The 27,588-nt window shown below is 37.2% G+C and overlaps 2 protein-coding genes and 1 long non-coding RNA gene across 5 annotated transcripts; all 3 read right to left on the reverse strand.

Moving 5' to 3' along the window:
* Positions 1 to 10,753: 10,753 nt before the first annotated feature.
* LOC104114364 (uncharacterized) lies at positions 10,754 to 11,910 on the reverse strand. The gene is made up of 2 exons (XM_009624792.4): positions 11,560 to 11,910; positions 10,754 to 11,070 (listed from the first exon to the last, which is right to left on the reverse strand). Exons 1-2 carry the CDS (start codon positions 11,870 to 11,872, stop codon positions 11,036 to 11,038), a joined length of 348 nt encoding a protein of 115 aa, XP_009623087.1. The 5' UTR covers positions 11,873 to 11,910; the 3' UTR covers positions 10,754 to 11,035.
* Positions 11,911 to 17,924: 6,014 nt separating this feature from the next.
* On the reverse strand, positions 17,925 to 18,711 carry LOC108948208 (uncharacterized). Its single transcript, XR_004511626.2, has 2 exons — positions 18,487 to 18,711; positions 17,925 to 18,231 (listed from the first exon to the last, which is right to left on the reverse strand). It is a non-coding gene; the product is annotated as an uncharacterized lncRNA (long non-coding RNA).
* Positions 18,712 to 21,521: 2,810 nt separating this feature from the next.
* On the reverse strand, positions 21,522 to 25,587 carry LOC104114363 (probable small nuclear ribonucleoprotein G). Of its 3 annotated transcripts, none has more exons than XM_070175259.1 (5): positions 25,436 to 25,587; positions 25,288 to 25,310; positions 22,847 to 22,882; positions 22,040 to 22,161; positions 21,522 to 21,771 (listed from the first exon to the last, which is right to left on the reverse strand). In XM_070175259.1, exons 1-5 carry the CDS (start codon positions 25,468 to 25,470, stop codon positions 21,709 to 21,711), a joined length of 279 nt encoding a protein of 92 aa, XP_070031360.1. In that variant the 5' UTR covers positions 25,471 to 25,587; the 3' UTR covers positions 21,522 to 21,708. The 3 variants fall into 3 exon arrangements, with proteins under 3 accessions (XP_070031360.1, XP_018632545.1, XP_009623086.1); XM_018777029.3 differs by having other exon boundaries at positions 22,847 to 22,885; XM_009624791.4 differs by lacking the exon at positions 22,847 to 22,882 and having other exon boundaries at positions 25,436 to 25,584.
* Positions 25,588 to 27,588: the final 2,001 nt, after the last annotated feature.

Here is a 27,588-nt window from a genome sequence, read left to right on the forward strand (position 1 = left end):
ATATTTATGACTTGTCTGCCGAATTTGGTGAGAAAAATTTCCTTTGATTTGGTGTCTGATTCGTCGTTCTAGGTGTTATTTTGGCAATTTGATCGCGCGAGCAAGTTCGTACGATGTTTTAGGACTTGGGTGCATGTTTGGTTTCTTCTTCGCGTTTGCAACAGAGGGAACGCGTTCGCAAAGGGTCGAGATGCAAAGCTTCACGTTCGCGGAAATAACCAGAGAGAAATTTGCCTTCGCGTTCGCGAAGGGCAGCTCGCGTTCGAGAAGGCCAAGCCAGGCAAGCTTCACGTTCGCGAGGTATCCCTCGCGTTCGCGAAGAGTAAAAATTAGACAGCACAAATTTGTGCTTCGCGAAGGGTAAAAATCCGAGAAACAGAACTTAAGTTCTGAAAATTGGGATTCGTCCCATTTTAAACTATTTTCCATTTTTGCATAATTATTTGAAAATCATAAATTGTTCTAAAATACAAATTAATTGTTATAATAATTATTTCTCTCCTATTCTTTGTTAAATATTAATTCTTAAATTCCTGCAATAATTATTACATGTTATTTGATTTATGTGTCTTAACTGTTACTTGACATTTAGTATATTAAATATTAAACTGCCTATTTTCTCCGTAATTTCCAAAATAAATTTCTACTTGTCATTGTCTGTTTCATGAATAAATTATAATTATTATATGTTTGGTGTCTTATAATTTTATACTAATTGTTGCATTTATTGGGGCAAATTCGTTTATAAGAATTGGTAAGTGAATAAATATACTGGGGGATCGGGTTGCACGTCGCAACTGACTTATTAAAAAAGTCCATATTGGGGGATCGTGTTGCACGCCGCAACAGACTTGATTAAAAGTCCATATTGGGGGATTGGGATACACGCCGCAACAGACTTATTTAAAAGTCTATATATATACTTGATTAAAATAAATATATTGGAGGGTTGAAAATGAATATATTGTGGGAGCGGTTTGCACGCTGCAACGGAAATTGGTTAAAATAATAATTAGTTATGACTGGTGAGTTGGCTTCAACTATTAAAAATGAGTTATCTAATTTAATTATATTATTGTGGTTATTACTATTATTGCGTACAGGTTAATGTAAGTGACCTGTCTTAGCCTCATCACTACTTCGTCGAGTTTAGGCTCAGTACTTACTAGTACATGGGGTCGGTTGTACTGATACTACACTCTGCACTTCTCGTGCAGATTTCGGAGTTGGTCCCAGCGGCGTACCATAGACTTGCTCGGATTTCAGCTACCAGAGGAGACTTGAGGTATAACTGCACGGCGTCCGCAGTTCTGAAGTCCCAGTCTACTTTACTTTAGCTGTGTGTTTGTTTCTAGACAATTTTATTTTATTCAGACTTTTATTTGTATTATTCTAGAAGCTCATGCACTTGTGACACCAATTTTGGGATGGTATTTAGACACTGCTATTATTATGGATCTTTCACTACATTTCAGACTTTACTTCCGCATTGGTTCCCTTGTTATTAATTAATTTAAAATTATTTTAAAATGGCTAATATTATTCTAATGGTGGCTTGCCTAGCAAGTGAAATGTTAGGTGTCATCACAGTCCCGAAGGTGGAAATTTCGAGTCGTGACATTCAACTCCGTAATTAATGATGCACTACGCAAAGAAGTGGAGAAATTGTTGGAAAATGGCTCCGCCAGGGAGTCGAAGTACCCCCAATGGATCGCCAACATGGTCATGGTGAAAAAGAAGAACGGCAAGTGGCGAATGTGCGTAGATTTCACTGAACTGAACAAAGCTTGCCCCAGGATTCATTTCCATTACCTCATATTGACCAACTCATCGACGCAATAGTCGGGCATGAGCTACTGAGTTTCTTGGATGCCTACTCGGGCTATAATTAGATCCTCATGGAGGAAGAGGACCAGGAAAAGACCACCTTCATCACCCACCAGGGGACGTACTGCTACAGGGTCATGTCCTTCGGACTGAAAAATGCGGGGGCAACTTACCAAAGGTTGGTAACAAAGATGTTCAAAGATCAACTCGGTAAAATAATGGAAGTCTACATCGATGACATGTTGGTCAAGTCCAAAAGTAAAGAAGATCACATCGACCAATTGAAAGAAGCCTTCGGCATACTGAGGCAATACGGCATGAAACTGAACCTCAAAAAATATGCATTCGATGTGGCCTCAGGAAAATTCTTGGGTTTCCTAGAGTCGCAGCGAGGTATCGAGGTCAATCCCGACCAAATCAAGGCCATCGAAGGGATACCAGAGCACTTGACCACCAAAAAGACAGGTCTAGAGGTTGACTGGCCATATCGCGGCCCTTTCGAGGTTCATTTCACGATCCTCCAATAGGTTCCATAAGTTCTTCGGCGTACTCAAAAAGGAAAATTGCCTCCAATGGACCTCTGAGTGCATCCAAGCTCTTAAGGAGTTAAAGGTGTACTTGTCCTCGCCATCGTTGCTCTCAAAATCGGAATCGGGACAGCCCCTTCCCGTCTATCTTGTCGTGTCCGAAGTAGTTGTGAGAGGAGTCCTGGTCCAAGAAAATAAAGGTACGCAATATCTCATCTATTACATTAGCAAAACACTAGTCGACACCGAGACAAGATACCCCCATCTTGAAAAACTGGGTGTGGCCTTAGTCGTAGCTTCATGAAAGTTTAGACCTTATTTCCAATGCCACCCCATCTCGGTCGTCATGACTTTCCCCTTGAGAAGCATTTTACATAAACCCGAACTATCAAGTAGGTTTGCCAAATGGTCCATCAAACTAAGCGAGCACGATATTACATATCGGCCGCGAACAGCGATAAAGTCACAGGTCCTTGCAGACTTCGTCGCCAACTTTAATGCAAAAATAATACCCGAAGTCAAAAAAGAAGTCGTCCACGCTTCTCCCCAAACACAAGACCTCTGGGTCCTGCACACCGATGGTGCATCTAACGCGTCAGGATCTGGGTTGGGACTCGTACTCGAAGTCCTAATAGGCGAAGTGATTCGCCAGTCCATAAGATGCCCATACATGACTAACAACAAGGACGAGTATGAGGCCGTAATTATAGGAATGAAACTAGCACTCAAATACAGGGCGAAGCGACTAAGGTTGCGCTACGGTTCTCAACTCATGGTCAATCAAGTCACAAGGACTTTCCAAATCAAGGAGAAAAGGTTGCAAAAGTACCAGACCGAAATCTGCAAGCTACTACCCGAGTTCGACGAATGTCAGCTCGACCAGATCCCCTGAGCATAGAACACTGAGGCGGACGACCTTGCCAAATTAGCAGCAGCCACCAAAAACATTACGACCGGAGAAAGAAATGTAGTCCACCTCCTCCACTCATCGATAGATCAAATCGAGGTAAGAACTATAAACTTGACTTGGGACTGGCGCAACCGTATTGTTGCATATTTGCAGGATGGCGTACTCCTAGATGATAAAAAAGAAGCCAAGAAACTTCGAATGCAAGCAGCCAGGTACATCATCATTCATAACGACCTATACAAGAGGACGTATGACAGTCCCCTAGCGAAATGCTTAGGCCCAAATCAAACACGGTGCGTCCTTAAAGAAGTCCACGAAATCCATTGTGGAGCTTATTCCGGCAATCGAGCTTTGGTCAGATGCCTCATACGGGCAGGATATTATTGGCCTGCCATGAAGAAAGAGGTCGCAAATTTCGTAAAAAAATGCAAGCAGTTCCAAAAGTAAGCCCCGATGATCCACCAAGCAGGCGAGCACCTCTACTCAGTCACTTCCCCTTGGCCGTTCATCAAATGAGGAATGGATATCGTGGGCCCCCTCCCGACGGGGCAAGGTAACGTACGATTTCTTTTGGTTTTAACTGACTATTTTTCTAAATGGATAGAAGCAGGAGCATTCTCCCAAATGCGGGAACAGGAAGTAATCGCCTTCATATGGGAAAACATTGTATGTCGTTTTAGCCTCCCCAAAGAGATCAGTTGCAACAACGGACCCCAATTTACAGTAAAAAGATCATCGAATTTTTTGAGAAATGGCATATCAAAAGAATACTCTCAACACCGTATCACCTCGCGGGTAACATGAAAGTGGAATCCTCCAACAAGTCCATACTGAATATCATGAAGAAGAAACTCGAAGACGCCAAGGGACTATGGCTGGAAATATTACCAGAAGTACTCTGGGCCTACCGAACAACACCAAAGACGAGCACATGAGAAATGCTATACTTTTTAGTCTATAGGACTAATGCAGTAATGCCGATCGAGGTCGGGAGCCCAGCCTGAGGTACTCCCACAAAAGCGGACCCTAAAATGATGACAGTAGAATGCAGTAACTCAATGAAGTCAAGGAAAGAAGAGATATGGCCTACGTGAGAATGGTCGCCCAAAAGCAACAAGCAGAACGCTATTATAACAAAAAGGCAAAAATCACGCCACTTAAAGTCGGGGACTACGTGCTCAAATCTAAAACACAAGCAAGCAGAGACCAGCGAGAAGAAAAACTAGGAACAAACTAGAACAACCCCTACAAAATCACGGCGACGGCAAACAAAGGGTCATTCACAGTAGAAACAATGGAAGGAAAGCGACTACAAAACAATTGGAATATTACACACCTCAAGTACTTCAACTTTTAAGAAAAAAATCCTCCAAGTCGTACTCTTTTTTCCCTCACTCAAGTTTTTTCCCAATTGGGTTTTCTCAAGAAGGTTTTTAACGAGGCGACGAATGGGACACTTCAAGTTGAAATACGAACAGACGGAGGCACAAGACGGCTAGTTCGTTGCTCAACCTCTCAATATGCTTCTCCAAGTCGACCAATGAAGGGACTAGATAAACTGGGACTGGAATGCCAGCCCGAAAAATATGTAAATTTCTCTAAGTGTATGAACAAAGCATAAATACATGAAGTTTACCCATGTTTTTGCCAAACGTACAACCAAAGCAACGTTGCCTCAACACCTATTCATCCCTCGGACATAACTAAATATAGGTTATATTCGACCTCATTCGAATTAACGCATATTCGGCCCTCGGCCATAATTAAATATAGGTTATATTCGACCTCGTTCGAATCAATACCTATTCGACCCCCGACCATAACTAAATAAAGGTTATATTCGACCTCATTCGGATCAACGCCTATTCGGCCCTTGTCCATAATCAAATATAGCTTATATTCAACCTCGTTCGAATCAACACCTATTCGTCCCCCGGCCATAACTAAATATAGGTTATATTTGACCTCGTTTGAATCAACGCCTATTCGTCCCTCGGCCATAATTAAATATAGGTTATATTCGACCTCATTCGAATCAACACCTATTCAGAACCCAATCATAACTAAATATAGGTTATACTCGACCTCATCCGAATCAACACATATTCATCCCCTGGCCATAACTAAATATAGGTGATGTTCGACCTCGTTCGAATCAATACCTAATCGGCCCTCGACCATAAATAAATATGCGATGTATTTGACCTCATTCAAACCAGCACCTACTGGCCCTCGGCCATAATCAAACATAAGAATTTGTTTCAACCTCATTCAAACTACTTGAACAAAGTTATTATGACTAGGGCAACCAAGCAACAAAATCAAAAAAGCATACAAACCCGAACAGAAGAAAAACAGTCAGGTACGAGTAACAGAACTAACATTTCATACGTAGAATATTTTTTACAAAGGCTCGAAAACACTCCCACAAAACAAATACACAAGTCTGTGGCTAAACTAAAAAGAAGGAAAGAAAAAACAACTAATCGTTGACTGTCCCAGCAGCGCCATCAGCTTGATCACCTAGGCCATCTCCATCTGCCTCTTAGCCATCACCAGCGGGATACTCATCCTTATACCAGGCGTCCTGTTCAATCTGATCCACGCTCGCACCCTCCTCGACATCACCAGCCTCCGGTGTAGCAGGATCATAGCCACAAGAAACCCGAGCTCCATGTGCCTTAACATGAGCATCCTCAAAGTCAGACTCTAAAACATTTCCCGCCCCCATCAGATCTCTAAATATATCCAGCTGGGCCTTGGGGTGAATTCATTCCTCGTACAAATCCCGAGGAATGTCAGGAAAAGCAAAAGTACGGGAAGAATATGTCTGAGCCAATAACTGTGCCTTCTCGATCTCGAGAGTAGCAACTCGATCACAAAGACATGAAGCCTCTTTTTCCAGTTCCCCTATCCGTTCATCAAGTCGCTCCTCTCTGAGCCTATCCGTCTCCAGAGCACTCTCCCGCTCAGAATGAAGAATATGGATCATGATCTCCAAAGCCTCCGCTTTACTCGCATCCCCCAATCGGACTAACTCCGCCTCCTTTAAGTTTGCTACCTTCTCAGCGACCTCACCACTTAGGGCGTCCGCTTTGAATTGACACTCCTCGAGATCGGCGCGCAATGAGACCACTTGGGCTTGAAGATTGGCACATTGAGCCTCGACACCCTTACTCACCTCAAGCTCTTATTCTTTGTCCCTTAACGCCCCCTCAAGGACGCTGTATTTTCCAATGACTCTTACCAACTCGTCATCCTTCTCCTTCAGTTCATCTCGGAGAGCCTGGAAATTGCCGCTCTCACCGAACCGTCTACAGATCTCGCGGTGCTTGTTACGGTATTCACGATATTTCTGCTTCATCTTCTGAAAAATAGCCTTACGCCTTTCCTCTCATCGGGTGCTCTCAATCTCCAAAATCGTAGTCTGAAAGAAAGAAAAACAGAAAATGAAGAATAAGAACGAAGCTTTGAAGTCTACATACAAAAACGAAGAGGGATCCAAGAACTTACCCTAAGAGCGAGGCTGGCTATGCTCCCAGATAAATTGGCGCTTTCAAAGGTTTTACCCTCCACATCAGAACATATGGGACCAAAAGAAGGGACCACGTCCTCCGTGTCAACCAGCAAATCCCGATCCATGGGGATCGCAATAGTCCGTGTGGCCCCCTCCAATCTCACCTCAAGTCGGGGAAGTCCCTCCCCCATCATCCTCACCTCCTCAGCATCCATACCAGATCCCGTCTCGTAACCTTCCTCGGCTACGCATTTACCTTTTATGTCGGTCCTTGAAGAAGGATCCTCGGTGGGTTGAGAGACCGATGGCTCATCCCGCCACAAGTCGTCAGGGACTCTCGTCGATGGCCCTTCAAATTCCATCACGGTCTCATGGAGATACATGACTTCTTCGGCTTCAAATGGTGGCAGAATCACGCGTGGTAATTCGCCGTCATCGTCAAGATCTATGGTCGCCATCTCTCGGACGATGAAATCCCCCATCACTGAACTCACAGCACGGACAACTCCTTTGCCGATGTCCACTGATCTCCTCTTGCGGGGAAGCAAGTTTCCACCACTCGGCGACGATTCCTCTTCATCATACCCATCTACTAGATGACTCAAAGGGGAAGTCGGGAGTTCTACTACAGATATAGTCGACAACTAAGCAAACCTAGCCGTGGAAGAAGGAACATAGCAGACGATCGGGCAAGCCTGGTCGCGGTCATGACGGGAACAGATTCGGAAGAAGAAGAAGCCTTCCTCTTACGAAATGCAGGAGTAGGAGCCCTCAGAGCAGGAGTCCTCGGTCTCCTCGAAGATCCTTGAGCTGAAAAGAAAAGATTAAAAGATAATCACTTCCTATACCAAACTATAGCAAGCAAGCGACTATGAGAGAAAAACAGTGTGTGTGTGTATATATATATATATATATATATAGATGAACTCGCCGGTCGCAGAAGGCACAGTCCCGAACTTCTTAAAAAAGGCCAGCCATTCATGAATCCCCACTGTGTGAGGCAGAATTTGACTGGCCCAACCATGAATATCCCCGACCAAAGGAGGGGGAGTAGTCTCGGATGCACGAAGAAGAGACGGAATATCAGACAACGATTAAAACAAGCAGAACAAACTCTTGACAAAAATAAAAGAAGGGATACTTACGGGCAAAATTTCAAGTCTCAGGGAATCTGAGCGCGTTGACCACCACGTCTCGGTCTTGACGAAAAAGTAGTTGAGCTAGAACTATCGATTTGCCTTGTCGTCCATCTTTACCACCAGACATTTACTTCCTCGATGGCGAAGGTGCAACATCGTCCCCCTATAGAAACTCAGGGCGAAGAGATGCATCAGGTGGCGGAGTGTGACCCCGACTCCGCCCACCTCTGCATATTTCGTCAGCATGCGGATAAGCTTGTAGATATATGGAGAGAGTGGGCTGGGCAAATGTCGTAATAGCGGCAAAAAACCTCCGCAACTGGGAGAAGAGGAAAGGAATAGACAACGTAGAAAGGATACGCATAAAACGTGCAATACCAGGGGGGTGTATTTGTACCACATCGCGCCCTGCTGGGATCAGGTCGATATGGGCAGGAATTTTGAACTTTGCCCTAAGCTCAGCTAGATCGACCTCTTTCATCGCCGATTCCGAGACCTCAGGGTCGTCCTCAAGCATCTTCGAAAAGGCGGACCTAACTTTTTCACTACGAGGGATTATTTCTTCCACCGTAGGAAAGTTTTCGTCTTCAATGGCATCAGAATCACTATCGTCGTGAGGAGGCATACGCACCGCCAAAGGGATAGGGTCAGTTGCCATGCCGGAACCAGTGGGTACGTTAACCATATTTTCGAGAGAAGATGTATCAGGTACAGAAATGTTAGAAGTATCGAGAATCACTAAAACCAGAAAGAAGTTTCAAACAATGGAAGAAAAAGAAGAAGAAGAAGATACAGAGTTTGCTGGGGGCAAAAGATCTCGTAAAGGTTGGGAACGTTACCCGCACACCCCTATTTATAAGGATGCAGGCATCGAAACTAAGGAACTAGCCATCATTACATGGCATTGTAACCGAAGCGGCAAACTCAGTCAGAATATGCACACGAAACGAAGCAACGTCTCGAGTAATCATATCATAATGACATCAACCGCCATGGCGTCACCTTAATTCGTGGGAGTTACAACCCCAGAACTTGTGACTCATAATGGGACACGCTGTCTACTCGCCCCAATCATCGCGACCGGTTCATATCATCTAAACACTTCGGTCACGTTACACAATATCCGCTCGTCAAGTCCATCTGAGGAGGGCCTCAATAAGCGGAGGGACTAACTGTATAGGCCAAAATCTACCCTAAAATATTTAGGGAAATGTATCGTTAAGGAAAGAATCAGTCGAGGACGGCCAGGGGATAGCGAGGTTCGCGGTAAAGAAGCGAGTGATGGCCGAGATCGAGCATCGTTGATGGGATAGCATCGGTTAGTGAATATTCTCTGCACAAGAATATTCTAGTGAATATTCTTTGCACTTGTACTATTAGGGTTTGCTAGGGATATGTGCCAAAGATATAAGGGGAAAAGGAAAGGGATAAAATGGGGGTAATATTCATTTGATAAGAACACTTTTGAGAAAAAGATTCCCTCTGCCTGATAAAAATACAAAGATTACATTTTGATAAAAGTTCTTGTTCATATTATTCCACACCTTTCCACCAGATCCGAGGATTGATCAAACAAATCTTGGATCTTTCTGTCAGGAGAAATATTCGTCCAATTTATCCATTATTGGGTGAATCATTCCCCTCATTTACTTAAATGTCATTTATTCCTATTTATTGTTAGTTACACCTCCTTTATTGCCCATGCCTTAAGAATATTTTGTATTTATTGTCATCAAACCTTTACGGGATCTGCCCCCCTCCCCCCCCCCACACACACACGCTTCCAAGATTTGCATCTAGTGTTATTATCCTTAACTAGATTTAACCCAGTATTACTTAAATTTAATAGTTTAGCCGAAAGTTACACTTTTTGATCAAACACTTACCTAGCTGAGATATTTGGTAGACTAGTCGAGGTCTTGGTTTAATCTACATGGTTCATTGCAAATGTTATTTTAATTATATGCCCTTTTCAATAGGACATTAGTAAATAAATTATATGAGACTTTTCCATAATTGTTTTCTTCTATTTTTATTTTAATCATAGGGAATCATTTCTTCATGTCTCATACGGGCTAGGGCTAACCTATAGTCCGTGAAGTCGCCCTCCAGAGGAGTACCACAGCGAAAAGTTTAATATTTAGTTCCATTAAAATTTATTTTCCTTGTAACATTGGAATTCTTTTCTAGCAGTCTGTATGATATACGTCGTTGCTTCTCTTTTTATGCATTTTCTATTTTTTCGTATTAGAAATATATGCACTAATTAGATGACGACAGTAAATAAAAATGGATAGTTTTGTCCAACCTACCTAACATAATTTTGCAAAGGTAGATATGGACAGAAAAGCAAGAAACAAAAGGTTTAGTCCAAAGCTCAAAGTTTTTAAGTTTGGATTTAACTGATATATGCTAACAATGAAAAGAATTTTATATTTTCTGTAACAAGTTATTTTTCTTATTTTCTAGGTAATTAATAAGTGCATGTACATATATTTTCTAGCTTTTTCAGAATTTTGTACTGATTAATTTCTTAAGTTTATTTTAATCTTTTAATTTAACTTCATATTTCAGAGTCATTTATAAGATTGAATGCTTCCCCGTATTTTTCACTTCTGTGAGCTGGTCATGATTTCCCTAAAATTCACTGAGAAAACTGTAATCTGTTTGCCTTTTCTTCTTCTTTTTTGGTTTTTACTATTGTGAGCAATGATATGCGTAGTTTACCTACTTGACAAAATGTAACAAATTAAACTTGTCTTATTTCAAAACTTACAAACCGGAAAAGGAAAAGAAAAATTAAATATTAGTCTTTAAATATATATAGAAAACAATTTGAGCCTATAAGAAAAACAAAAACTATGTTTTTGTTATGATCTTACAGATCGATTCATCCTCATTCCAATTCATAATAAGCAAGTTAACTAATCAAGACATCATAAAATTAAAGATGTTTATTTAATTTAACTTAAGAATCCATAGACACAAACATGCATCACATTGACTCCATTAAACCAAGAACATTGAGTTCATTTATTTTACAGCTACATTATAGTTTGCCCACTTATTTTTAACTATTCTAAGCTGCCACATTCCTACCACATTCTTCCTCCTTTTAATTAAGCTTTTGATTCTTCTCTCCCCCTTTCCCTGCATCAAAACAAGTGATATAAAACAGTCAAACACATACTAACCTGCTAAACCCAAAAGAAAAAGATCAAAAAACTCCATCATTTTACTAGGGACATGTTATCAAGAAAAATGAAAAGTCCAAATCTACGCCTCTACTGTATACTTAAGGATCATTCATATTCTTATGGTTAGCAAATCGTCTTATAAGTTTCTTTAATTTTAACATAGCTCCTCGGCAGATTAATTTCACGTGTCAAAAAAAATTTGGGAAAAAAAAGAATTCTAATTTAGCTCTCTACTTTTAACTATAGTTTAAAATTGTGGATCCTACTTTAAACTTCGGGTTGGAGCTCTCATTAAGGTCAAGAGCAAGAGACGATCCGCTAACAGTAAGGGTATGAATGACCCTAATTGAAGTATAACGAAGAGTAAAATTAAGATATTTTATATGGCAGAAGGGTATTTTCGACCTTTTATCCTTTAAGAAGAGAAAAAAAAAAACAATACCTATTTGCATCTCATTCACATGCAGAGCAATGTCACCATTGGGGAGCTTCTCACTTATACTAATTTTCTCAAACTCAGCTTCTGAAATGGATGCTTTATTAGCATTTTCATTAGCAGAAGAAGGTTTTGGCATTGGAGGAAAAAGGTGACTTATAGATGACTCAGGATTTTCTCTAAAATAAAGCTCACCAAACATTTCAGTAACATAAGATTTCTCAGACTCAGCAGCCTTTTTCTTGAAAAAACTTTGTTCTTGTTTAGTTATCTCTTCAAGAAATTCCTCAAGTGTTAATTCATGAAACTGATTTTTCATAATTGTTTGATTTATAATGCAGAAGTAATGAGATATTAGAGGTGTAGTAGTGGAGAAAATGGAGTTGATTTTTAGTGCTATATATATTGACCATATGGAGCAGATGAGGTTAAAATTAGTTGAGTGGAGTTTTCTCTTTTTTTCATTCACATTTCTTGTTGAGGAGAAGAGTAATAAGTGAGTGATGATATCATCCCTAATGAGATTTACACGAGAGAAAAAACTAGTAACGGATGGATTTAAATTTGTTAAACTTTAGTTAAAAGATTTAACTCAATCACTCAAAAAGAAAAAAGCTAGTACTATATGTTGTTTAATTTTTAAAATTTTTTGTTTTCTTACTCGGTGTCTATCTACATAGGGGATCAATTAAATTCGAATTTACGTCGAAAAATTTCATATTAGGGGTTAAAGTGTTTTATAACAAAGGTAATTTCATATTCAGTGTTTAAACCCGAGACTTTTAATTAAGGATAAAGAAGTATTTACTGATCTATCACTAACCCTCGCAGGTTATATGTTGCTTATTCTTTGCTCTTAGTATTTTTACTGTCTTCTTGATTTCAACTTACAAACATGAACATATCGAGGACTTTGTTAAATTTTTATTAAAAGATTCGATTTAGCCAAAAAATAATAAAAATAAAAAAAGATAACTAATATATATATGTGTGTGTGTGTGTGTTGTTTACTCTTTGCTATTAGAGCTTTTTTTTCAACTTGGAGACATGAATATATTCATCTATGCATGTTTTTTTAATAAAATGTACAAACTATAAAGTTGTATCAGCTGGCAAAAGCTAAACTTTTTTTAATGTACAAAGAGGAAATAGGGGTGGAGGGAGTGTAGAACATACGGGTTAGGCCGAACACAACAACTTTTGTTCAAATCATGTATTTTTTTAAGAAATTCATTAAATATTACAAATTATTAATTTAGAACTCATTAACTTTAAAAGATCTGAAATTTCGAACTCATATGTTTCAAACTCTGGCTCCGCCTCTGAGAGGAAATATGCATCTCTATATGGTGCTTGCACCTCTATAATTAGCACACTAATTTTGGTATATAAGTAAAATCAAATAAATTCTTAAACTTCATTGAAAATTTCCTTTTTAATTAAATCAAGCGATTTAAGTGAGAATTGATGAAGAGTGGCACCCATGGTAACTTTTTCAAAGTTGAGAAAGAGTTACAGTGGCTTGAAATAATTAAACTTTGATTTTACGATTATTGCTAAATGCCAAAAGCAAACCTTGCTAGTCAAATTACTTTTAAGTGTTGTAACCGAAAACACAGTTGGAGTATTGGAATCAAGTGTAATAATCATGTAAAGACAAATGAGAGCTATTACTCTTCTTTTCCTTAGAAACTGCATGCACAAAACTACAAAACCTACCCAAAGAGTTTAGCGGTGACACGCTGATCAGCAGCGGAATTAGAGTATTACGAGCAAAAACTAATAGCTTTTGTTTAGATTATGTATTGTATTAAAAAAATTATTAAATATATATAAATATTTAATTGTGAAACTTAATAATTAAAATAAGTTATATGGACTTGATAGCAAATTCACAACTCATAAGCTTTAAATTCTGTCGATTTTGATGTTGAGCATCTTCGATGTAAACAAGAGATAAGCCATGCAGCAATAAAAGGTGTGAATGAAGTGGTAAGTATTCTTTTATTATTAATCAAACATCTCTAAAGTCGAACCTTGAGTATGAAGTTTGTCTTTGTTAAAAAATATTTTATCCCCTTATATGGGATTTCACGGCGAGAATCTAAATATAAATATATTTAATATATAAAGATAAAATAAATTAATAAAAAAATATGTTATTTCTAACAACTTAAGCTTAGGTGAAAATGATAAGCTTAAGCAAGATAGTCACATACAGAGATCAAAAGAAATTTATGAGATGCAATCACTCATATGTGGATTTTAAGTTTTAGAAATTAAGTAACCATAAGGCTTGCATCTTCTGGACTCTAACTAATTAAGACCATAATAAAATTTCTATAGGAATCATCAAATACGGTGGTATTTGATTATATATATATATTCTAAATCCACTTTCTCTTCTAATTTTCTATTCCTTATAATTCCAACTGGAACATTTCTCTGAATCTCTTGATAAGCTATCGATGGAGCTTTTCTAATGGAAATTTAGTAGAAAATAAAGGTCTGCGTTACGTGTCAAATTTTATTGACGTTTTCACTAACTTGTTATCTAGGAGGTGTTGATCAAATGTACCCTCAATTTTGGTATATGAGAATGAGGACAGGTTTAATTGAAACAATATGGAGAGACAATAAGGATTTATATAATCGACTTCCAACTGTTACTGTCAAATTTAATTGCAAAGGTATTGTCCGTTTTGAGCTGTTTGGACCAACATTTGGGGGAATCACAATTTTGTCCCCATAAGCTTAATTTAAAAGGTGATTCGGCAGTTAAATTCTAAATTCTTTTTATAGTGGCCTCTTATAAATTCACATCCTAGTATATGTATGAAGCGGTTAATTAATATTTTTTATTTGGGTCAAGATCAAACTCTTCTCTTATAATTTTTGCAACTTTCTTAGTTAAGTTATTGGTTCCATAAGAGTATCATGCTAATCAGTCAATGTGATGTCCAAAAGGTCATCTTATATTTTAGAACTTGAATCTGCGCTCTTAAGCCTTAAAATTCTCATTTTTTACCTTTTTTGATTTGCGTGCGCAGTCCGGGCGTGTTTTCGGAAAACTTTTATGTTAAAAATTGATAAAAATAAGAATTTTTGCCTTAAAAGTTAATTTTAGTTGACTTCGGTTAACATTTTTGGTAAATGAGCCCGGATCCGTATTTTGACGGTCCTGGTGGATCCGTATCGAATTATGGGACCTAGGCGTATGCCCGAAATCGAATTCAGAGGTCCCTAGCTCGACTTATGAATTTTTGATGAAAATTAAAAGTCTGAAAATTAATTATTTTTAAGAATTGATTGATGTTTGGCCTTGTTGATACCGGGTTCGTATTTTGGTTTCGGAGCCCGGTATAGGTCCAATATAATATTTATGACTTATTTGTGAAATTTGGTGAGAAACGGAGCTGATTTGGCGTGATTCGGACGTCCGGTGGTGAAGATAGAAATTTTAAAGTGTACTTGAAAATTTCATTTGATTTGGTACTAAATTCATAGTTCTAGGTATTATTTTAGCGATTTGATTGCGCGAGCAAGTTCGTATGATATTTTTAGACTTGTGTGCATATTTGGTTTGGAGCCCCGAGGGTTCGGGTGAGTTTCGGATAGGCCACGAGATGTTTTGGACTTGAAAAAATCTGGTATTTTGCTGCAGCAGGTGTTCTGGTATGTCCTTCTTCGCGTTCGCGAATGTACTATCGCGAACGCGAAGAGTAAACTGGTTAGGCTGAGATTTCTTCTTCGCGAACGCGAAGGCCTCGTCGCGAACACGGAGTGATGGGGAATTTACCCTTCGCGAACGCGACAGGCTCATCGCGAACGCGAAGCACTTGGGGACTTGGGGGAGGGTTGGTCTTTCCTTCATCGCGAACGCGAGCAATGTCTCGCGAACGCGAAGGCTAGGGGAGAGTAACCTTCGCGAACGCGAGCAAGGTCTTGCAAACGCGAAGGCTTGGTAGCTATGCTCTTCGCGAACGCGACAATGGCCTCGTGAACGCGATGCACACTATCGCCCAGTGCATAAAACAGAATCAAAACGGGACTTAAGCCATTTCTTCAACATTTTCAAGAACCAAACGGTTAGATGCGATTTTCAAGAGTCATTTTCTTCCCTAAAGTGTTGGTAAGTGATTCTAAACCATTTTCTTTCAATTACCCATTTCATTTCAGAAATTTTCAACCTAAAATCTAGAGTTTTCATGGTAGAATTAGGGGTTTGGGTAGAAACTAAGGATTTAAAAATTTTGGGAATTTAGACCTCAATTTGAGGTCAGATTCCAAAACTAATTATATATCCGGGCTCAGGGTGAATGGGTAAATGGATTTTGGTCCGAACCTCGGGATTTGACCAAGTAGGTCCGGGGTCATTTTCGACTTTTTGGAGAAAATTTTGGAAAATCTAAATTTATGCAATGTAATTGATTCCTTTCGCAATATTTGATATTATTGAATTATTTTTTAATAGGTACGAGTGGTTTGGAGGTGAATTCTAGAGGAAAAGTTGTGATTGAATATTGAGTGGCCTTCGAAACGAGGTAAGTGTTGTGGTTAACCCTGACTTGAGAGAATTAGGAACCTCAGGTTATTTGCTATGTGAAATTCATGTGAGCAACGTATATGTTAGGTGACGAGTACTTATGCGCCGCCAATTTACCTGTTTTCCCTGTTTCTCCCATTTTTCTTATATTGTCTCTTTCCCATGCCTAATTGCTACAGGTTTAGTCTAATGTTGTTAAATTAATCGTTCTTATCATGTTTACGGATCTTCTGGTGATAATTGAATATTTATTTATTGATATTGTGGAATCAAATGTTGAAGTAAAGTTTGTACTTGTTATTCTATCTCTCTGTTATTATTTATTCATTGCATTATGGTAAGAGAGAGTGTTAATGCACGAAGGGTGATGTCGTGCCATGATATGAGAGTTAATGCACGAAGGGTGATGTCGTGCCATGTTGTGAGTGTAAAAGCACGAAGGGTGATGTCGTGCCATATTGTGAGTGTTAATGCACAAAGGGTGATGCCGTGTCATATTGTGAGTGTAAAAGCGCGAAGGGTGATGTCGTGCCATATTGTGAGTGTTAATGCACGAAGGGTGATATCGTGCCATGATATGAGAGTTTAATGCACGGAGGGAGATGTCGTGATGTTTCTATTATTTTTATGGTGAGATTGAGAGTAAAACCACGAAGGGTGATGCCGTGTATTTTTCCTTTACTGTATTCGTTGTTTCTGTTGATTCATAGTATATTGGTTGTTCCAGTTATCATTCTGCTGTAGTTCCTTATCTCGTATTTCCCCCAGCATGTGTTCCCCCTCCCAATATTTCCTGTCTAGTTCTTCATTACTGTTATTTGTATATACATTGTTAAATTGTGCAGGTTGATTTGTAGGTGCCTTGCCTTAGCCTCGTCACTACTTCGTCGAGGTTAGGCTCGACACTTACCAGTATATGGGGTCGGTTGTACTGATACTGCACTCTGCACTTTCTGTGCAGATTTTGGTACCGGTTCGGGTTGATTGAGATTTTGCTATTGGACCGCTATCGAGAGACTCAAGGTAGATCTGCCGGCGTTCACAGATCTTGAAGTCCTCGTGTATCTTTTTTGTTCTACTATTTCTTTCATTCAGACAGTTGTATTTCTTTCAAACTATTACTTGTAGTGAATTCTAGAATTTTCGTAAATTGTGACTCCAGATCCGGGTGGTAGAAATTAATGCAGTTTTTATATTATTCCGCACTCATTATATTTCATCTTAGCTAATTGTTGTTATTTACTTAATGGAATAATGATTGGTTTAATGATTCTCTAACGTTGGTTTGCCAAGCAAGTGAAATGTTAGGCGTCATCACGATCCTGATGGTAAAAATTTCAGATCGTGACAGTCAACTAGTTCAATCGTGAAGTACATTATATTTGTTATAATAGTAGTATCGTACGTCATTCTCTCCCTTCAACATATTTGTTATAATAATAGTATCGGACGTAATTCTCTCCCTCCAACATGTATTCACGTAACACCTTTTATTATATGGTGGTATTTGAGTAAACACTTAGCGAACTTAGGTTTACGGTTTTAATTACCCGAGAAAAAAAGGAAAATGTGAGCGAATCAGAGATGTTAAATGGCTACTTAATCGATAGATTTCAGTAATTCCCTTCTGAGATTCAGTTCATTAATATCAGAAGATTAATTAAGAGAATAATTTACTACTCATTTTAATTTGTTTTTCAGTTTGAAATTAAGTATTGCTGAAACATATTCAATCCTATGTTTCTTTGTAAATCCATTGACACATCTTCTAAAACTATAACTTAAAATTATTGTAACAAATTAAGAAATTGAGGAGCAACGGTAATAATTAAGAGACTGAATTAATGCTTTCTAAATCTTTAGACTGAAACTGTAAAAGGGTACATTTAATTTGTTCATAGAGATCTAGAAGCCTATTAGTAGTAATTTTTTCCAACAATACTAATAGACAAGAATAAAGTTTTCATAAACAAACTGGAAAACCTAAACACTTGGGCAAATTCAATATAATCTCTTTCTTCATTTTTCATTATCAGTTTTCTTCCCCATGTGAATTTCTTGTTTCATTTTCCACTGCCAAATCTTGAATCTTATTATCACCTTCATTATCAAATTCTCTGTACTTTATTTTCCTGCATCAAGAGCAAATCACTAGCTTAATTTTATACAAACATAGGAAAATAATAGATAAATGATGTTAAAAATCCACGAAAATTACTCCTTTATTTCATTTATATGGCCGGCGAAAGAAAGAAAGAAAGTTTAAAGGTACAGAGTTTTCAAACATGAAAAAGTGTCATTCTTTTTTATACAGATTAAAAAGAAAAGAGTAACATATAAAATAGTACAGAGAGAACGGTTAATCTCTAAAACAAGTTAGTGATTACCTTTCAGGGTTTAAAGATTTCTCATCAACCAACGTTTTCATCTCACCATTTTCCTTGTCATTTTGAGGATTTGGCAAAAGAGGAACAAAGCCATCTTCACCAAACATCTCATTTGCCAAACATGGATTATCATCAAATTTATCATTAGAGGTTAGTTTCTTAAAGAACTTTTGTTCTTGAGAATCTAACTCTGCTATGAACTCTCTAAAAGTGTACAACTTTTGACTAGCCATAGCTTAATTTTCTTGATTGTCAATGGAAGTGCTAGTAATTTATATAGAAAGAAGATGTGTGTGTGTGGGGGGGGGGGGGTCTTTGGAGTATGAGGGTATAAGGGGAATTTATATTTGAATTTTGAATGTTTTTAAAAATTTTATTTGTTTTTGGAGAGTAGAGAATAGGTGAGTGGTTAATGAATGGATGATTATCAATTAATAGATGAAGTTAATTAGATTAGCTTAACAAAATTGTTATTTAATAGTATTGTGAATATTTTGAAGAAGAGAGACAAAATAACCATTTGCTAAGAAAAGGCTATAATATAACATGCATAATAGTGCCAATAACGCGAAATTTTACGTTTTCTTTCGCTTGTTCTACAGTACGAGTCTCAATCTTTCTTATTTAAGATAATATCGAAAGAGCAAATTCCTCAATATTTTCCTTAAAAACTCACAACAAATAATAGGCTTGCAAATTAAAAGGTATTCACATGCATAGCATTTTAATTTACACATCAATCCGAAATTTACTAATCATTGCTAATTATATCACCATAATGGTATTGCTAACATCTTCGCTTAGAATATTTTAATGAGTAATGTTAATAATTAATCATAATATTCAAAAATACGTTGCAGGTGAGTCAAACAGTTTTTCATTTGACTATAACTTTTTATATATTGTTTAAATATTTTTAAATATAGAAATTATGTAATTATTTTTATATAGTTTCTAATTTTATCCGATTTGTATTTTCTCTTAGTAAACCCAACAGAATTGCTGTAGTAATACCAGATTTCTTTACACAAGGGAGGATTTGGTTATAGTGCAAATTTTGAATTCAAAGTATTTCAGTCAACGTCCAAAATCCTGTCTTAAGAAGTAATAAATTTAATACTAAATCTAAACAAGTCACTTAACAAATGAAGTAGATAGCCCTTGAGCATCTTGCAATTATAATTTACATACTAACACCACGCATTTCACTTTAATTACTTGTGAAAATGGATAGAATTTCAAAATTTCTGCTTTGATGTTATAGGCCTAAATTACCATTGAGAAACTTCCATAAATTTAAAAATTTTGCGAGAGAGTTGCAGAAGTGCTTCTAAATATCATGAAAAGGCAGAATTTCTAATAAAAACTTTGCTTCTCTTGCTTTAAAATTAGCCATTAATATCTTAAAATTTTGTGAGAGGATTGCTCTACTGGTGAACACCCTCCACTTCCGACCAAGAGGTTGTGAGTTCGAGTCACCCCAAGAGCAAGGTGGAGAGTTCTTGGAGGGAGGGAAAATCTGCGTACAAACTACCCTCCTCATACCCCACTAATGGATTATACTGGGTTGTTGTTGTTATTGTACTATTGATTGACGGGAATTCACTTTTTCGTAATAAGAAAACGTATTAACTCTATTTCCTCACTTTAATCCTAGTTATACAAGTACGGCCCAGAAGCTTTGCGCCTATGTCAAATTTGAGTAAGTTAAAACAAGTGGTTGTTACACAAATAGCCCGTCAGATTTAATATTTATGTTTTTTAGTCGGTATACATACATTATATATTGATTATGTATAGTTATGCATATATTATACATAAATTGAATATACATTATACATCCACCGACTATTTATAGTTTAAGAAATTAGGTGAGCACTATTTGGGTTTTCGTTACGAATTAATTTACACTATATCGGTTGTTCAAATTGACCCAACACTAGTGAGTTAATTTGGGATGCATGGACCCATTAATGAAAGGGATCCTTACACAAATCCAATCAGTCCAATTCGGCCCATTAATGAATTCATCCCCTATCCAACTCGATCAAACTTGGATGGGTTGAATAGATTACATTTATATGGGCTAAATATAACACCTCTTAATTACTTATATTGAGCTACCATCTAACTCTTTAGCAAGTATCATGAGAAATATTTATTTTTATCCGTTCCCAAAAGTAATAGCCGATAATATTTTTTTTTTTATATATTTGTATGATTACATACATATAATATATATATTTTATACATTTTTAGGCTAACGAATATAATTAATTTCCGTCAGCCAGTCAACTTAGTATTTTGACCAAGTATCAGCTCATGATTTCCACCAAGTGGTTTTTGACTTTTCACTGAATTCACCTTTATTAGTTCAAAAATAAATCATAAGTTAACAAGAGTAATAAAAGCATAAAAGTGATTTGATGACTGAGATACGCACTGTATCAATAATATGACATTACAGCATAGCCTATTTACCTAGAATTTAGTATCTTCCATTTACATTAAGTGCTGATAAATAAGATTTTGGTATACTGGTCACTTTTTAAGTATAAAAATCTTGAAATCTTGGGTCACTGAACTGCTTATCGCTTGACATAGCCTCTTTATAACTACATCCTTGTATAACAGCACTTCACTATAAAAGCCAAATTTTTTTCGGAACCAAATTTCATTTTCTGTCATAATATATATTTTCTATAACAGCACTTCGCTATAACATCTAAAAATATCTTGAACAAATGAGGTTGTTATAAAGAGGCTTAACAGTAAAAATAACAAATAAACTGCTCCATTTTCAGGACTTAACAAACAAATTACTGTCATTTATTGGCAGCCTTTTTCCGAAGAATAAGCACTTAATTTTCTCCAGTTTGTCAGAAGGTATCTTTCTATTTTTCAGCCCTTCCATTGAGAAATGGTACTAAAGCTCTCTTTTTATGAGAGAGCCTATTTTTATGACTACTGAAAATGGCAGAAAAACACCTTTTACTTTAGAGCGTTAAAAGGGCTCATTTTAATTGGGGAAAAAATGAAACACAAGAGAAATTTCATTCAGCACATTGTCCTCTACATGAATAGAGAGAGCATCAAAAAACAAACTTGAAATCCATTGTCATGTTAACTGTCATCTAGTCAAATACTGAATAACTTGGTACAAATATATGTTCCTTAAAGAGCAGCAGCAGAATCTAGAGCATAGACAAAGATACCTTAGAGCTACTGCGCTCTGGCAACTGGCTCTAATGCTTCAATAGTCACCACACTATTACCGCGAATTACCTGAAAGAGAAATTAAGGACCAGTTTACATTCACTTACGGGACATTTATCCTTATGTAGCTTTTCCAGATTAAAAAGTAACAGTTAAAGCAACAAAATCTCATCAAATTAGAAAAAATCAAATGCGGTTCCAAAGAAAATAGGCTTGTTAATCATATATTAACAGTCTGGCTTTTACACCTGTATACACGGATATGAGATCCAAACATCCAGAGATGAACTGCATGCAAAGAGGAAGGGAGAAAAAGAAAAGGGAATAAGAGACTCACCACCATGCCAATTTCATTCTTCTCATTGCCATTAACTTCCACGGTGTTGTCAATGACCAAATTCATGAACTGATCAAACCCACGAAGAGTGCCGATTACTAAGCGGTTGGCATTCAGCTTGACTGTAAAAGATAAAAAGCATTACTCAAATGTGATAGCAACCTCATAAGGCAATTAACTAACATATAACCTCATAAGGCAATTAACTAACATATGTGTGTGTGTGTGTGTGCAGACCATAAAGATTGAGCCTCTCTCGTTAAAAAATGATATAGGGAAATTTTAAAAAAGAACTCTGCTCAATTGCACTATCAATAAGTTCTATGTAGGAACGCATACAAGGCTGATGCAATTTCCAGCTTCAAAAAGATAAGTTATTTATTCAAGTGAAGGGGCATCTATGCTTGGACAAAAGTTGCAAAATGATAGTCTTAGTTTGTATGCATTTCAATGCTGTCTTTTTTGAGCAATATGGCAATTGTACATGACACGCAAGATGTAAAGGTCATGCTCAACTTCATTCGCTATTTACAGTCAGTACGGACTTGTTTTTATTGTAATTTTCACACCACCAGCAATCTAATGATGTTGATTTCATATATAACATTACCTTATTTATCTAAAGATATCTAGCAATTTTGCATGGACAAATGTAAGCAGTGCAGAAGATAGCAATAGCCAAGCAACTACACTTCACAGTGCAGTTTGTCCAGAAACTTAAGAGCCCTAAAAACCACTTAAAGAATATTCTTTATCTTAAAACTAATGACTAGTTCAATAAACTAACATTAAAATGATAGGACATGCCTGCCGAATGCTTGCTTGTTGCAGTTAACCGGAGTTCTACTGAAAATAAATTAAATAAGGATCAGACTAAACCATTTAAAATCGCCTAACATTATTTGTTTTCATTTGGTTCATGATAGGTACGAATGCTTTTCCTATAACTTTTCCTTATCAAAAGGAGAAAAAAAAAACAAATGCCCTTACAAAGAATAAGGTTCACTCACCAAAATCAATCTGTCTTGTTCAGTTGTTACCCCCTTTTATGACTTACAAGAAAAGCATACACATTGACAGAAAGCAAAGAAAATGCAAATGAGGAGAATGCTATAAAAGAGAGAATAGGAACTTTTATCCATCAGATATCAGCTGAGCTAAGACTCGGCAATTTTAACACGGTTCACTTGCTCATGAACCACAACCTCCTCCTAGTTTACAAGAATTACTTTAACTCATGACTTGTCATTTTCTTCCCTCTTCCATCTTTTTTTTTTTGGAAGAAAAGTAAGAGATTGTTTTAAACATAAGAATAGAGCAACATTTGGAAGATAATATTTCCTAATCTAGTAAGGAACCATGACACAGAGCGCTAGTTCCTGCAAGAAACACACGAAGAGCATCTGTTGCAGCTTATCGATATGTGGAAAAGAAAAGAAAGTTCCGAGCTTATTAAAATTATGTTTTTTTTTTTTATGACCAAGAAATCTGCCCAGGTCCTATTCTTAGGACCAATAGCAGCATTTGGAACCGGAGGATAGTGGATCCGCCCCTCTACCCTTCTCCACTTAAATATTAGGCGTAGTTTGCGTGGCCCATGCTCAAACAAGTGACCTATGCCACAAGTTCCTTAGCCTTTGCCACTTGAACTAAGCCCAGAAGTTATGTATTTTCTACATCCTTTAATGATGGACTTCTCTTTCCTTCCCTGCTTAGCAACAACCAAAATACCAAATAGGCATTTAGAACAGATGTATTTACACTCCAATTGCAAGCAGAATGCAACTTGCCCCAACTAGGAAATACAGCATTTTCCAGCTTTTGGATTATTGTAAAAAACATTTCCAAGAATGCAGGTTCAAGAATGTGGAATTGTATGTTAAAGATAGAGCTGTATGGCCATAATGAAGTTTTGACCCAAGAGTGAAATATGAAATCAAAGGAGTACAATGGAGTCCAAAATATCTCCACTCACTTTGGCTTTACAATGAAATCATGATTTCGCTGAAGCAACCACAAACCATGAGTGACGAACCCTGATAGCTATCACGAACGACCTTAAGAGGATAGCAATAAATCGAAACTTCCAAGCATAAACAACTAAAAAATCGACATCAGTTCTAGGATGTGTACTAACTACGAAGTCTGCCTATGGGCTTGAAATGAGACTGATGCACTAAAAATCTAGGTTTTACCGACTCCCTTTACCTTCATGTCATATAGGTCTAAAGTTTGTGTAACCAACTTGAATTGATGTGGCAATGCATCTAAAAAGGGCAACCCGGTGCACTAAGTTCCATTGTGCGCGGGGTCCAAGGAAGGACCGGACCACAAGGGTCTATTGTATGCAGCCTTACCCTGCATTTCTGCAAGAGGCTGTTTCTAAGGCTCGAACCCGTGACCTCCTGGTCGCATGGCAACAACTTTACAAGTTACATCAAGGTTCCCCTTAATGTATCTAATAAAAAGAAAAAGGAAAAAGGAAACACAGCAAAGTAATGTTTCCAATTAAAGGGAGCATTGTGGTTCAACTATGATATTCAAACCCAACGGATATTTTTGTTTCAGAAGAAATCTTTGAGAACACTATGCAGCTGCTTTAACACGCAAAATAGGCGTCTCTAGCCAATGCCGCTTAGATCAATATTTTTCTTTTTTTTTTCTAGACAATATTTTTTGTTGAAGCTGAGTCATGGATGATATAATCAAGCACATCGGATTCATCCTTGGCTTACATCTATTTCTGAGAGGATGATTTATCATGTCTAGTCCACAGATGACATAGAGTGTCTATTTTGAATAATGTCTAACAAAAGATAATGACCCGTGCATACAAAAGGTTTTTGACAGCCTCTGTTTCTTATAGCAGGTAAACAAAAGGTTTTTGACAGCCTCTGTTTCTTATAGCAGGTAAAATTAACATAAGTTATCAACACACAGAAATAGCACGTAAAATTAACATAAGTTATCAACACACTCAAACATCATAGTTTTAAAACGCATAGGTGTATGTAAATGTTGGTATTTCACATGGATTGAAGAATTGAAGCAGCATAAACAAAATGAGAATCCCTATGTGTCAATCGCATACGCATCGCATAAACCCAAGAGGGGTAGTCTACTAGAGGCCTGAAGCATAAACCCTAAACTTTTGACAAAAAATACTTAAATCTGAATAAACTGCAGAAATAACAAATTAACTATCCAAATAAAGCAGTACGTAAGAACATAAAGCATTAGTAACTTACTTTGAAGTTGCTTGTCCATATACCTGCAGAAAGCAAACAAAACGGAATAAATTCAAAGGAATAAGAAATCCCCAAATTCACATAGGAAAAGAAAAAAAACAAGTATAGGAAAATGAGAAGCTAAGGTCCATGAGAGAAAAAAACCTACTTTTTGAGATCCGGAGGTTGACCCGACCTGCTCATCCTTTGAACCCTTTGTCTTCTACTCTTTGCTCACTGCTTGATAAGATGGAGAATGCAAGATTTTGGAGGTTTTTCAGAGTCCCGGCTAAATTGTTTTTTATAGCTCTCAATCCCACTCTTTATTCGGTTTAGAAAACCCAAGCCCATTTGGGCTATAAACCGGGCCCAAATTTAAGAGTCCAGCTCTCAATCCAACTGTGACAAAAATGATCCCTTATATTTGACTATTTGAGTATAAATAATCTCTTAAATATACTCCTCAGCTATTTTGATCCTTTAAATTTATCAAAAATGAGCACCTTTGATCTCTACTAAGTATTTGACAAACTCTGACTATAAAGTGTAACGGAAAGTGTGAAAAAAGAAAATTTAACTAGAAACATCAAAAAAATCCTATTAAATCCCATAAATTGCAATACTAGAAAGAGGAATTTTCATAAACTGCTATAGTTTAGAGCCTAGTAGCTATAATTTGTCTAATTACCATTTATAGCTACTATTCAATTGTTACTAACTTATATCACTTCTATTCAAACACGCAACGGATACAGCATGTGTCCATTGTATTTATTCGCGCAACGAATACAACGTATATCAACTGTATCCGTTCGTGCAATTGTATTCATTCGTATAACGAATACAATATGTATTAATTGTAACCAAGGCGAAATACAAGGGTGTATACAAATGATACAACGAATACTATCAAGGTGAAATACATAATACAGAAAAATAAAATATTCGTGTTGAGAGTCTAACTCAAGACCTTCGTAACTAAGCGGACGCTCTAACCAACTCAACTACGAGATCTTGTTGTTCTATTATTTTAGTTCGAAACAGTTAATCTCTTATTTTATGAATTTACTATAACATTCAAATATAGCTGCAGATGGTAAATTTGTTAAAAGTATAGTTACAAATAATAAATATAATGTAAATGTTTGATGTATCACATCATTTTCCCTTACTAAAAACTAGTTCGCATTAGAAATAACCCCTTTTTCATGCTTCGGGCAACACTTGCTCGGTCTCTATTTTATCAATTATCTAAGTTCTTTTTTTCTTCGACTTATAACTTTTTCACTTGGTGTAACACAATGGCTATTACCTCGTATATAGGTCTGGATTCTATTCACTAAATCTCGTTACCCATTCGAATACTTTGCGGATTGCAGTCCTATTACCATCGGCATTTATAAAATTTAACTTATAGACTATATTTATTAGGTTTATTAACTTATGACTAATTAACAATCTATTGACTATTCTTTTACGTAAATTATACTGCTATATAATGTGCTAAGCTCCTTATGTTTTTCTAATGGAACACTTTCTTGAGACTAGTTGTTTACCCTTAAAATGAGTAACAATTAAATTTGTACACGGTTTAAAGGATACGTGATTTAATTTAGCACGAACGATCTAAGAACAAAAAATAATTGAATTAAAGGAAAACAAGGCGATCAAACCAAATGTGATGAAATAATTAAGCATGGCGTTAAGTTTGAATGCTAGAAATCGGTTCCGATCGAGCACTCGAGATGAGCTCGGTTGCAACCAAAGAAATGAACAACTAAATAACACTTTGAACATAGCTAGAAGACAAAAGTAAACTTCTTTGCTTTGATATGCGTGCCAAAGTGGTAAAAATAAAAATGTTCTCCCATTTATATAATATGGGAGTTTCAATCCTCGTACAAGTCTAAATAAGGTAAAAATCCCTTTCTTCTAGTAAAACACTATTTGCAATTGATATCGGGCGTATCTGCGCCGTAATATCTAGTTGATGGCGGATATTTTGGCTCCTCGTTCGTCCTCTCTAACCGCCTTCCCTTTAACCTCGAATCTTTGATGGCGGATATCTGGTTGATGTCTGATTCTTGACGTGTCATTCGTTCCCTCGGACTCTGATCTGTGGGCGCCCTCGGCTTTACCTGAGCCAACGTTGAACCATGTTGTCTCTCGTTTCTTCATCGAAAAATTGGGGGTAACTTTATCCCCGATTTTACCCGTACATTGATAGTCCCCTCATTTCTCAGAGAATAGATTTATAGGAACGACGAGAAGTGATTAATTGACCTTGGTTCCTTCCTTCGTACTCTATAAGCAAGCTGGTGA

This window comes from Nicotiana tomentosiformis, chromosome 5 (assembly GCF_000390325.3).
Source record: "Nicotiana tomentosiformis chromosome 5, ASM39032v3, whole genome shotgun sequence".
In the NCBI taxonomy this organism is placed as follows: domain Eukaryota; kingdom Viridiplantae; phylum Streptophyta; class Magnoliopsida; order Solanales; family Solanaceae; genus Nicotiana; species Nicotiana tomentosiformis.

Bases quoted from the DNA above. Each gene is read 5' to 3' on its own strand.
- LOC104114364 (XM_009624792.4), bottom strand. From the start codon at position 11,872: ATGAAAAATCAGTTTCATGAATTAACACTTGAGGAATTTCTTGAAGAG. The intron at 11,071-11,559 runs GTATTGTTTTTT...GTTTTGATGCAG, and splicing joins TGTGAATGAGATGCAAATAG to GGAAAGGGGGAGAGAAGAAT.
- LOC104114363 (XM_018777029.3), bottom strand. From the start codon at position 25,470: ATGAGCAGGTCGGGTCAACCTCCGGATCTCAAAAA. The intron at 25,311-25,435 runs GTAGGTTTTTTT...TGCTTTCTGCAG, and splicing joins CAACCTCCGGATCTCAAAAA to GTATATGGACAAGCAACTTC. The intron at 22,162-22,846 runs GCATGTCCTATC...TATCTTTTACAG, and splicing joins AACAAGCAAGCATTCGGCAG to TCAAGCTGAATGCCAACCGC.